The 12,825-nt window shown below is 33.5% G+C and overlaps 1 protein-coding gene across 2 annotated transcripts in view; it reads left to right on the top strand.

The window, feature by feature from the left end:
• Positions 1–11,514, top strand: part of LOC136813449 (nuclear pore complex protein Nup98-Nup96-like) — a 37,229-nt gene extending 25,715 nt beyond the window's left edge. For both annotated transcript variants that reach the window (XM_067069970.1, XM_067069971.1), the window contains exons 28-35: positions 7,101–7,282; positions 7,428–7,583; positions 7,787–8,046; positions 8,241–8,329; positions 8,430–8,480; positions 9,187–9,290; positions 10,305–10,368; positions 10,795–11,514. In XM_067069970.1, coding sequence (XP_066926071.1) covers positions 7,101–7,282; positions 7,428–7,583; positions 7,787–8,046; positions 8,241–8,329; positions 8,430–8,480; positions 9,187–9,290; positions 10,305–10,368; positions 10,795–10,986 — 1,098 coding nt within the window. In that variant the 3' untranslated portion in view covers positions 10,987–11,514. The remainder of the gene's footprint in view (positions 1–7,100; positions 7,283–7,427; positions 7,584–7,786; positions 8,047–8,240; positions 8,330–8,429; positions 8,481–9,186; positions 9,291–10,304; positions 10,369–10,794) is intronic.
• Positions 11,515–12,825: the final 1,311 nt, after the last annotated feature.

Below are 12,825 nucleotides of genomic sequence, written 5' to 3' on the forward strand. Positions count from 1 at the left end.
AAAACGTGAAAACTGAGAAAACGTGAGCTCCTTATTTTCTTTAGGCTAGTCTCCATACTGTATTCAATTTCAATTCTATTGTTGACAAAATTAAAATTTCAGATTGATCTAAAAAGAAAACCTTAAAACAGTCTGATTTCTAGTATCAGATAATGACGGAAGTTGATGAAAAAAAAAATTATCGTAAATAAAAAACTGAAGAAAATAACTAAGTTATATATTTATTACATTGTGTTACCACTAAAGCTGCATATAAATTTTTTACAGTGTTTAGATCTTTCCAAGGAAACTTTTTCCAATTTAAGGATTTTTAGGTTAGTTAATCGCAACTTTGTGACCACACGTTTTTTTATGAGAACATTCAAATTCGAAGAAGCCTGCTATGTTCTTAACTTTTTTGGTTTCAAGCCTTAAAATGTTCTTAATTATTCTTTTAATTTAAGTCTCAAAAATTTACGCACAGGGGACTTAATTGTCTCTAAACGCGATTGTCCTAAATTATTAAGTCAATTGGCTTAACAACCTCTTTACTTTTTATTGAAACATGTGTACATAATGATGTTCTTTAAAAAAAAGTGTACTTGGAATGCAAAGCCATTGCAGTTTTTGTTAAAAAGTCATTACTGCTGCGTAATTGCCCTCTACGTCACTTTTTTATCCAATCAGATTCCCTATCAGATTTCAGCATTTTTTAATCATAGGTACTGTGCTGTGTGTGGGAAAAAAGCGGGATCTTCTGGTACAGGCAATAGACTAACCAGAGAAATCTGAATTAACATTGATTGACCGCAAAACCAAACAAAACAAAACAAAACATAATACATAATACACAACAACATGAAAAACTTTTAATCATCACCAGAATCCCTCGAATCGCTTTCATCCCTCGAGCCACCTGCATCCCTCGAATCGCTTCCATCACTCGAGTCGCTTCCATCACTTAAAAGACTAAATTTCACAACTTTTTGTTCTTCCTCTTCATCAAGTTCAGCAATCACGATTTCTGGTGCATTATGGATATTGCTAACAAGCAACTTTGATTCTAATGTTTTGAGACTTTTTCGTAATGCGTCTTGTACTTTTTTTAATTCTGTATATTTCAAATCAAGTAGGCTACGCTTCTTTTTGACAGAAAATTGGATTTTTTCTTTTTCTAGTTTTTTCGTCTCGTTTCTAAAAGATGACAACAACTCTTGTATCTCCATATCAATTTTGTTTAGATCATCTTTCTTCTGTAACATGCTTTGAAGATTTTTATCAATGTTTTTAAAGGATAAATCTTTCCTCTGCTCTTCATTGATTTTAATTTTAATTTCTTTCACACTTTGTTCCAAGTGAGAACATTTCTCTAGAGTCCACGACGAGTTGATCAACCCTGTTATGGCGTGTTTCGACCAATTGTGATATTTGGGAGTGTTTATTATGGCAGTTGCCTTTTTGTTCCAAAACCTACGCCGTTGAATTTCGATAAAACTAACATTATTATCACTAAGCTCTTTTGTGTCAAAAATTTTATGCCTTTCAATTTGAAAGTTGATGCAGATGACTGCTTATTCTGTGATAAAAAAGTTTGTTTTTTGGAGGAGTTGGGAGAAGGCGATGTAAAAAATTCGTTTATTTTAGTTTTTTTCGCCGTTTTTGTCCTATCGTTGTATCCGTCGTTTTTTCGCTTCTGCCCTAAGACTTCCAAAAAACTTTTTGTCGTGCAAATATTTTCATCGCCAGATATATCTTTTTCAAAAGTGGCATCTTCATTTTGATCAGATTGATTTATGTTTGTCGACTCGAGGACTGGTGTCGTAGAAATCGAAGAAAGACTGGATGTTATGGTAGAAGAGAACACATCAAGATTCTCCTCTTTATTTCCTTTGATATCAAGGCAGTAGGTTTCAAGGTCAAATAGTTTTTGATCGTGATGTTTTGAAACCATCTGAGTATTTAGGAAACTTTCTTGTTTCAGACCAACTGGCATTTTATTTATAGTGAAAAAGAATTCTTTAGGTAGCAGTTCCGAAATTTGTGAATTCATCTCATGCCTTAAAACATCAAGGTTGCCATAAAATACTTCTTCCTTGACAATAACAAAACCAATTTCCTTTCCCCCATGTTTGAATTTCAACGCGATGTTCATTTTTATCGAATTATTCTAAATATAATAAAGCTTTGTAGCGAGGAAAACAGAGAAATCACTCGGAATGATCAAAGAAATTAGAAAATTGTGAATTTATTTTATTTCATAAAATTCCATTGTTTTGAGTATAATATATTTAATCAAAATTTCACAAAATAGCGAAGTCAACAATTATAGCAAATGGCGGCAAGTTAAAAGACGCGAAAAATAAATACAACGTCCATTTAAATTTTGAAACGGCGGGAGAAAGACTTTTTTCTCTCGAAGCTGCATGTGAAAAAAACCCTCGAAAGTTTACATATAATATCCTAATTCTCGTTTTCTCCTAATAAGGCTAGAATTAAAATCTTATTTAAGATAATCTAACCTAATTAGAATATAGAAAAAAAATGAACTTGCATATTAGAAGGACAAGAAAAATCCGCGTCATTTTTACTCTTTCAACTTGTCATTTGTACTATGTATGAAGAGTCTTTTCAACGAAAAACTTGCTTCTTTTTTGGAAAAAATTAAAAGATATGACACTTTTTCTAGAAGTAGCCTAATTTTGCCAGAATACCCAAATTAGGCCAAAAAAGTTTTGTAGACATCTATGCTAACTAGGATATCATATGTAAGTTAGGCCAACATAGCCTGATTTGGAATAGTTCCTGACTGGTAACAGCTTTACAGTTTTATTTTATTTCTACCGCAACGAAAAAAAAAAAAATATTTTGAAACTGTGGCTCCCCTCACCCCTAAGTATCCGAGATAAAGCACGACGACACACATCTCAATAGATCCATAGGATTAGTCCGTGTAGCAAGTTAGAAATTCACGATTTTTCGCTCTAGAAAAATGCACTTTCACCCTCAAATTGTTCTTACTTTTTGGCGGGAAAAATCTTATGTTGAGCAAAAAATTCTACTCGGACGGTTTACGGCATGCATCAATCTGAGCATACTCTCATAACTTAAAAGAAACGTACATATTTGGCTTGGGTGTAAAAAATGAAAGAAACCTGTGACAGGTTGATATTTCAAACAAACAAAAAGATATTAGACTAAAAACTTAATTATGACGTCATCAAAATTAAATTATTACGCCATAGCCATGACGTCATAAAAATTAAAACTTGAATATATGTTCTTGAACTCCAAATCAAATCATGAACCTGAGTAGCAAAAGGTAACAAAGGTTTCAAAAGATACTATATTATAGCTTAGTCACAAACATATTTGGTAAAAATATGCTCGAAAAAGAAAAAAACCGTTAATGAACAATTTTGAGCCTCAAGACTGTTCTTAAATTTTCGGCCATTTTCAGGCTCATTGTTCTTACAAAATTGTGTTTTTATAAAAAAAGAGTGTACGTATACTAATAAATTTTGTATAGGACATCTCATATAATTTTTTGTTGCTCTTGACTTAAATACAACAATAGACATTATATAATAGATTTTAGATGATAATAGACAATTTTTTGTTTGTCTAGCGCTGTGAATATTAAATTAGATTCGCGAGAAAAAAGTCGAAAAGTGTCAGATCCAGCCCGATCAAATCTTACATAATTTAAAAAATTATAGAGTACGAGCTAAACTAAAAACAATCATGAATTTTCAAAATGAAGCAACAAAAGGAGAAAAAATATAATTTTGAGCAAAATGGCGCAATTCAAAAAGTTGTATCACTAGACACTGCGTAATTCCTCAGATGGTTATTTTCAGAGTTTTAACGTACCGATAGAAAATTCACCATCTATTCAATATCAGGCTACTATATAATGTAACCCTAAAATTGTCCAAAATTCGATATTACTTCTGGTGAAAAGCGAGGCTAAAATTCACACCTCAATAGATCTTTTTCTTTCGAAATGTTCCCTCGGCCGATTTTAATTTTTTTTCAGACACACCCTGGTGAAATTTTATCTTCCAAACTTCCAAACGAACTTAAACTTTAATCATCTTTAATCAAAGTTTAGTCATGCCTCGAAGCATGACTAAGTTTTTTAAGTCATGAGTAAACTTTTTTAGTTTTGGTAAAAAGATTACGTCAGAGGGGGGCAAAATCTGACTTATCAGACTTATCAGACTATAAATCAGACTCATAAATATCGATCGCACCAAAATTTTCTCACAATATATACCGCTCCCGTAAATTTTCCTGTGAGTATTATGCTTACCGTCAAAGTGAAAGGGGGAAACATCAATACAGTACCCAAATTTCCATAAACAAATTCAATAAAATAAAATTTCTTGTTTAAATTTAAGAATTTTGATTCATAGTCCCACATACATATGCCACACACACACACTACTAAACAATAATGATTATGTTTTTTTCCGCGACCTTTTTTATTCCAAAACTCATTTTCGGATGTTTTTGCTCTGAAGATTTTTTTCTTTTGTAATGTTGCGACGCCAACAGTCAATATGTACAAAAAAAGAAACTGCCTTAACAAATAAGTTATGACGTCAGCTAAAGACATTGGCAAAATAAACAATTTTTAGTGTAGTCTACATCACACATTTGATTTTGTGTGAATTTTTGCCTTTGTCTAAAGTATTTTGAAAGAACGGCACATTTCTATTGTAAAACATATGTAGTAGGCCTAGTAGAACCTTATTATGTACAGTATGGGAAACATGCTTTCTAAATTTAATTCATCGTTGATACCGACTTTTGGTCCATTCAAACACACTTTACTTTACGATGCCAGTTTTGTAAATTTAGAGGAGTCTTTATAAACGATTTACCTTTTAGATGCGAGATTAGAAAAAAGTACGCTAAAACAAGGATGGAACATTAAAAATAATGTAACCTAAAAGGGGATACACGTTTTTTTTTTTATAAGAACAAACTATATAAGAACATAAGGCTTCGAGGCCCAAAAATTTAAGAATATTCTAAGAACATTCTAAGGCTTTGGAGATATAAAAACATGCATTTTCTTAAGAAATTACATCAAAATGCTCAAAAAATGCTGAAAATAAGAACATTTTAAGAACATTTTTAGGCTTCAAATCCAAAAAACTAAGAACATCCGAAGGCTTCGAAAATTTTTGACGTTCTTATAAAAAAAACAACGTGTAACATTTAAATTACCAAATAACCTGGAAATTCCCCTCTTGAGCTGTACACTACTGAAAAATTTTCCAAGCTCTTACCTATACGACTATACCCTGGAAATTTTTTCAAAGCTTTTCGAACCCTGGAAATTTTTCGAAAGCTTTTCTATACCCTGGAAATTTTTCGAAAGCTGTTCTATACCCTGGAAATATTTCAAAGCTTTTCTATACCCTGGAAATTTTCCGAAAAGATTGTTCATACCCTGGAAATTTTCTAACGGCAAAAGTCCCTGGAAATTTCTCATAAGATTTTTTTATACCCTGGAAATTTTTGTTACTTCGACTTGACCCCTGGAAAATCAGATATCTGGAAGACGATGCTTACGTGTCTAACCCCCTGGAAAATAGTCTCAATTTTACTGGAACCCCTGGAAATTTTCCAAATACCCCCTGGAAATTTCAATCAAAATACCCCCTGGAAAAGTTCGTCCACCCCTATGTACGGACACAAAATGGAATGGCCCATTTCGTCGTAGTAGTTGTAACTTAATCCAAGTCCGCTGCAGTTGGACATCAACATGACGGTGGCAAAAACGAAGAAAGTCCAAATCAGCATCATGGGTAGTTTCGCAGTAATAGCTTTTGTTTGTTCCTCTGTTAAGTCTTCTTCTTCTGTAAAAGCTTTAATTTTAACTGTTCTGTTCTGTTCTGTTGTCAGGCTTTTATAGCCATAGAAGGGAATCACCCTACAATCTAAATTTTGAACCACAAGGAATATCCTTTTGTCCGATTTTTCTTTTGTCTGAGCCATCATTAACTGATCTGATATTTGTTTGAATGCCACGTTACCTGACTGAATTTTCAGAAAGTATGTCGTCCTAAATCTAGATTTAGAACGCCATGTGCTGAAAGTATTTTAATGAAAGTTAATCAAGACTAATTATACACAGTAATTGTTTTTTTACCCATGTGCTGAAAGTATTTTTCTGGAAGTTGATTAAGACCAATTATACACAGTAATTATGTTTTTTACCACGAATAGGTAAAAATCTTCTTTCCTAAGCAAATCGTTCTTCACCCCTGTCTATGCTACTGATATGTACATTACGAACTAAATCTAAATACCTAAATACTCAGGGGGGGGGTCGGTACTAAAATCTCAGACATCATGACATTTAGTGACGTGGTGGTACTGCAAAAAAGCTCAAAAATAATTTTAGTACCATGTGTACTAAAATACCAAAAAGGGTGGTCCCTTAAAGAAATTTTTGAAAAATCTTAGTATTTTGTTCTAAAATCAGCCAAAATGGAGCATTTTTTTAACAATTTTGGAAAAAATTTGATTTTTTTTTTCAGAAATTTTCGAAAAAATCTTCAGAAATCTTTCAGAATTTTTCCAATTTTTTAAATATTTTTTAAAAATATTTTTATATACAGTTCAGCACAGTTTAGTAATAAAATTATATTATTTTGCAGATTGATGCACTAAATTCGACTAGGTTTGTAACAATGACCCCATTTTGGTAAATTTAAAGCCGTAAAAGGGCAAAAAATGGGTGGTATCTATGTTAAATTGCTCAAAATAATTTAGTACATGTGTACTAAAATAACATTTTCGAAAAATAGGTGGGGGTATGTCAAAAATTAGCGAAAATCCTTTTAGTACTCATGTATGTCTTACATTTTAGTACTGACCACCCCCCCCCTGAAATACTATGGCTTAATGAAATATAAAAACACAACTACTGAGGAATATCTAAATACCAAAGGTAAAAGGTAAAAATGGTATTGACCAAAATCACAAAAAATGTCCCTGCTCTCAAAAATATTAGCGTTTGCTTACTATCATTATTAACAGACAATTTCTTAACTTGCTTGCATTAAAACTCTTTTTCTTTTCAAACTGTTTTATCTTCTCTTCAGGGTACGAACACGTATGAGCCGTACGCAGTCTTTCCGTCACCGGAGTACGTTGAGGACAGTGGAAGTAAAGTCAAAGATTTGTGCTATCACCTACTTGCCTTGTATTGCAATCGTCCTCATTGCTTGGAAAAGATGCTGACGCCACAAACACATACTGACAACTCGCTCGACTATCATCTCAGGTTTGTTTCTGACTTTTATATTGGTCTAAGGGCCACCCGATTTGACCTTAAACGTCGAAAACATATGAGCTTTATTGCAGTTGCTAGATCTTCCAACTAGTTCTCAGTTCTTTTGCTTATATCTACTGTTTCCATCTCTCATTAGCTGGCATTTACAGCGTGTTTTGGAAGATCTTGGTTACACACACATGACAGATGAGCGACATGCTTTCCTTCAGTACAGTTATGCGTCTCAGTTGGAAAGTCTTGGTCTGTGGTATTGGGCTGTCTATGTTCTCATGCACCTCCGCCATGATGAAAGGTAGAGTGTTTATATTTTTACACTGTCGAAAGAGGTTTTAATAAGGGGCATCCTTTTCTCTTTTAAACAAAAGATTCCTCCTCGCATAAATTTAAAAAGTATTATCGTATAAGTTTTACTTTGTCAGCAGGAGATGTATTTATCTTGTTAATTAATGAAAGATATTTCCTTGGGCCTTGTTAACTAATATTATTCCCACACAGGCGTGAATTCCACGTTCGAGAAGTTCTACAACGTTATTGTCGAGTGAACGAGGATGATTCTATTGACCTGACCGAAGAAGAAGACTTGATGGTAGACAAATTTCGTGTGCCGGTAGAATGGATCCATGAAGCTAAAGCATTGCATGCAAAATACGCGAAGGAGTACTATAAAGAAGCCATGCTTTTGATCCGCGCATGCCAATGGAATCGAGCACATCAAGTCATCCTTGAACACCTCGCAGCTGACTCCATTATCGAAGGTAGATGATACGTTTTAATAGCTTTTATTGTGTATATATCTGCTCATTTTGAGAATTGAGATGCTTTTTTATTAATTTTCCTAATGTGGATATTTATATAGCAATCAGTTTCATGTACTTTCGCAAGTCAAAGGCCTAAAATATGCAACCGTCAATGATGTTTGAATTTTCTTATGTTTTCTTTCTTCTTACAGATGACCACGACACATTACGTGAACTTTTACAGGACATCAGTTTACCAGAAAGAGTTTGCACCGTCAAAAATTGGAGGACTGGGGGACAGGTAAAAAAATCCTGCTTTTTAAGTCAAAACATTCATTCCCACTTTTGATTGACTATGATTATATTCCAACACCGATAACCATCCATTTTATTTGTTTTAGGTCTTCCTCGACTATATATCACTTCATGAGAAGTTGGAAGATATCAAATCGGTAAGGTCCTTCAGTTTTGAAACCTCTTCACCATAACAATGTATTCCCGATATCATTTACTGGGGGTTTATTAAAACTGAAATGCAATTCTCTGCCTTCAATACTATATAATCTGCAGTGGAAACAAAAAAGGCCGTAATTTTTCATAGAACACGACTAAAATGATAGTTTTATGATCGTATGATCGTTGAAAAGATATTCGGAAGTAGAATATTATCAAATACCTTATCGGGGAAAAAAATGTCGGAGTTTTATTTAGTTGGGGTCTTTTCGTCGGGGAAAAATTCCGTCACCTAGAGGCATTTTCGTCACTTTCCCCCGACCAAAATTTCAAATTCGTCACTTTTCCCCGACAAAAATTTAAAATGTGTCACTTTCCCCGACTAAACTGTCCAAAAGAAATGTTTTCCTTCACTAGCTCGAAAATGGATCTTGTAATTCGACGTTTAAAGCACAAATTTCGGTAAATAAAGGTGTAAAAAAATTAGATTTGAAATTTGGTTGCGGTATAAAACTTCGGGTAAATGTTTTGATGGGGATAAAAAAATCGGGTGCAAGTTTTGGTCGGGTGATAAAATATTGGGGAAATATTTCGTCGGGGAAAAAATTTCGTCACCCCCTCAAAATTTTCGTCACTTTCCCCCGACAAGAAAAAAGAAAAATTCCCTTTAAATTTAGCTTTAAATAATGTGTCTTTCAATGTTAGGGATCGTATGAGTTGAGTTCGTATCATTTGGAAGATATGGAGACGGACGTTGCTTCTCTCATCAATCGTGTCTCATTACTCAAAGTCACTACCTCTAGGGAAAGGTGTGTTTATTTTCCTTGTATGGTTGCACCTTTTCTAAATGAGTTAACCCAGCTGGCACACCACGTTGTTTCAACATTTATTTAATGTTCACAACGTTCATATTACGTTAGATAAACGTTAAAACAACATTATTTTGTGCCAGTTGGGAAGCTTCGTAGTAGCCTGGTTAACCAAGCCAGTTTTTACAAGGCCAAGATACGGCTGAAGACAATATAGCGTTATCGGTGCTTTAATGATTTTTATGATGTACGGAGTTTTAAGTTTGCCTTGAAACACAGATATTCAGTCAAAACTTACCATCAGATTTTACTAAGTGACTGAATCAATCTGGCTTAGATTTCTAGGCTAGCTTCATAGTTCATGCAGGTATAACTTGAAGATTTCACGAACATAAAACGGCTAAATTTCTTCGTGTATTGAGTACAGGACTTATTATAGTACACTTTTGCTCTGAATTTTATCTTCTATTCCATGTCTTCTTAGAATTCATTTTCAAAAAATCTTCAATCATTTTACTTATACACTTTTTTTTTAAGAAACTAGTTTTACCAAGCAGCCTCAATGTTCTTAAGAAATCGGCCTTTTGAGTCTTAAATGTTTCTTACATGCTTCTAAACTTTTTGAATAATCAGCCTAATCTTCATGCAAAGAAAAAAACAACATTTGTTTTGATTGGAAGATTCTTTAAAAAAACGACTTAAAGATGTTATTTTCTCATTCTTAGCCTCAGCATGTTTTTTAGATGTTTCTTAGTTTTTAGGCATTCTGAGCCTCGTATTTCTTAAAAGTGTGTTTCTTACAAAAAAAACGTGTATTTAGGATAAGGCGTTTTAACTGTAACGTCACTCTTATATCTACTTTTGAACTGAACTGTGGTTGCGGCTCTAGCATTTCATGAAGGGATGTCTCATCCAAAAATATCCTATCAAAGAATTTGTTGTTTAAACTTTATTTAAACATTCTGAGATTATCGAAGCATAATGTAAACACAATGAAATTTCTTTCTCATTTAGATTATGTCAATCAGAGATGGCAAGGAACTGTTCCAATATGTTAAAAATTGTGTTTTCTGAAATGGTGAGCCTCCTGAAGTGTTATTTGTTATAGTGTTGTCTCCTCGTAAGAATAAACTAACGCCTGTAAATATACTTATGTATATGCTCAGATTAATACTTGAAAACTATAGGAACAATTTCGAGTAGAGTGTTGTTGAACACATCAAAAGCCCTTTGGATAGTAAAGGGGAAACTTTTGACTGATTTAATCCCAAAATCCAATTAATGATAATTAATGCCAATAGTGTTGTCTCCTCGTAAGAAAAAATCAACGCCTGTAAATATACTTATGTATATGCTCAGATTAATACTTGAAAACTATAGTGCCAATCACTCCGTTCAAAAAGGTGGCTGGGAGTTTTGGGGAACGATTGATTTTAGTCGTGCCCCGCTGATTAACTGAAGTTGCTCATATTAAGAACACTTTATCTCATCATTCTAATTTTAGAAACTTCGTGAAAATGACCAAGACATGGACGAGGAGAATCCCAAATGGTCGACCAGCAAAGTTGCTCCATACGTGGTCAAACTTCCCTTACCACCTGATTATTATCTCAAAGAACTCCGTGAACTACTGGGTAATTATGCTAATGAGCTTGAACAAGATGAGTCTTTAAACTCGAATGAGGATGATAACTAGAGGGATGATGGCTTCAGAGCTATTTCAATGGATTATTTAAAAAATTTAGATATTATTTTTTGCTTTAGTTTATTATGCAACTACTTTAATTTTTTGTGTAAATTGGACTTTACTTTTTAAAAGAAACATATTGTATACCATTTTTTCTCCAGTGAAGTAATAAATTTGTCGGTAAGACCTCTAAACTGCGACTTCTCAACTGTATTTGAAAAGAGTTTTTGCCAGTGTGTTTCCAATATTTTTTGCTTTAAATGAAAATTTGCAATATAAATAAAAAGATTTTAATTTTTGCTTTAACTGTTCTCAACTTTGTATATATTTAGACATTTTGAGTTAATTTTTTAAAATACGGTCAAGTCACATTAAATAACAAGGTCCTCAAATAAAATTCCACTTTTAGTAAAGTTTAAATAAACCATTGTAAACATCATACGTAGAGTTAAGTTTTTTTTCCATACTGAATAAAGTCAGAGAATTTGTAGCATTTATACTGAGGAAAAGAGAAAAATTAAACTTTTCAGAATTTTAGGTACTGTACCCACAATCCCTTATTTCCTAAAGCCATAATAATCTGTACTAACAGGGCCTATAGTAACTCCATAGAATACGGATAAGAATGTGCTAAGATAGTTTACCTTAATTACGCCCCCTTTAATGGCTCAGAAATGTCCTAGAAGTACCGTGAAATAATTGTGGACGGCTAAGTATAATTGAGGATCTTCTATCACAAGCAAAGAAAAACTAGATTTCTGACAACGGATTGAAACTAGTGCTTTTCTTTATACCTGAAACTATATAGGTCTTGCAACTAATGTGGGGAATCAAAAGGTGAAAATTTTCCATTTTATAACGCTCGTTCGCATATGAATTATTGTCGGTGTGCTCTGAAATCCCATCCATGATGAATGTTTACGGATCTCAAAAAGTAGCATCTTTCCCGTGGAGAAAAAAAACTGACAAAAAGCCATTCATTGTGTTTTGTTATAAATTGGCCCTAAAAATCGAATTAAATTTTTTTTTTTTCCATTTACACGGAATTTCAGCACGATCAATTTGACCGAATTAAAAAGGTATGCTAATTTGCAGCACAGTTTAGCATGTTAATGACACAAGAAGCTTTAGGTAAAAATTTATCATACTGAAAATCTATGCCAATGGGCTTTTAGACCGTTTTCTTTTTGCATCAAAGGGGTTTGAAAATATTTTGGAGGAACAGTAGTAGCATGGGAAAAGGTCACGTAAAATTGCTTACTTATTATGGATAGAGGTGCTCTATTTTTATTAAAGTTGATCTTCCAAGATTAAAAGTTTCCTAATTTACTTTTTTTCCTTTAAACCTAAAACGAATTTCGTTGTATGGGGGGGGGGGTAATACTCTTACGGTGTGACGGGATTGGCCTAGACTATGCTATCGTCCGTATAATATATTATTATGATATAACATAGTTTGTATATTATAAAACGTAATATGTTTCGCGGCGGATAGAGTCTGTGTTTACGACAACAGCTACCCCTGAAAAAGATTCCTGTCTTCACGTTTGTTCCTCTTAGATAAAACTCGTCTTAGACTATAGCATAGTCTAGGATTGGCCCTATGTTAGTACGGTACTACGGGATTTGACGAAAAAAGAGACGGGACAACGGTATTTTAAAATCAGACGGTGACAATATTTAGCCTTATTTTTTGTCATTATGCCGGTATTTGAACCTCTACTAACCGGCGTGACGGTGTTTTTGTTTTTTTTTCAATTTTGGATTCAGCAAAAATTTTGATGGGAAAACGGTATTTCGAACCCCTACAACCCCCCCCCCCCTGTAAGCCACCTCAAAATGAAAATT

This window comes from Clytia hemisphaerica, unplaced genomic scaffold (assembly GCF_902728285.1).
Source record: "Clytia hemisphaerica strain Z4C2 unplaced genomic scaffold, Clytia hemisphaerica genome assembly, whole genome shotgun sequence".
Lineage (NCBI taxonomy): Eukaryota > Metazoa > Cnidaria > Hydrozoa > Leptothecata > Clytiidae > Clytia > Clytia hemisphaerica.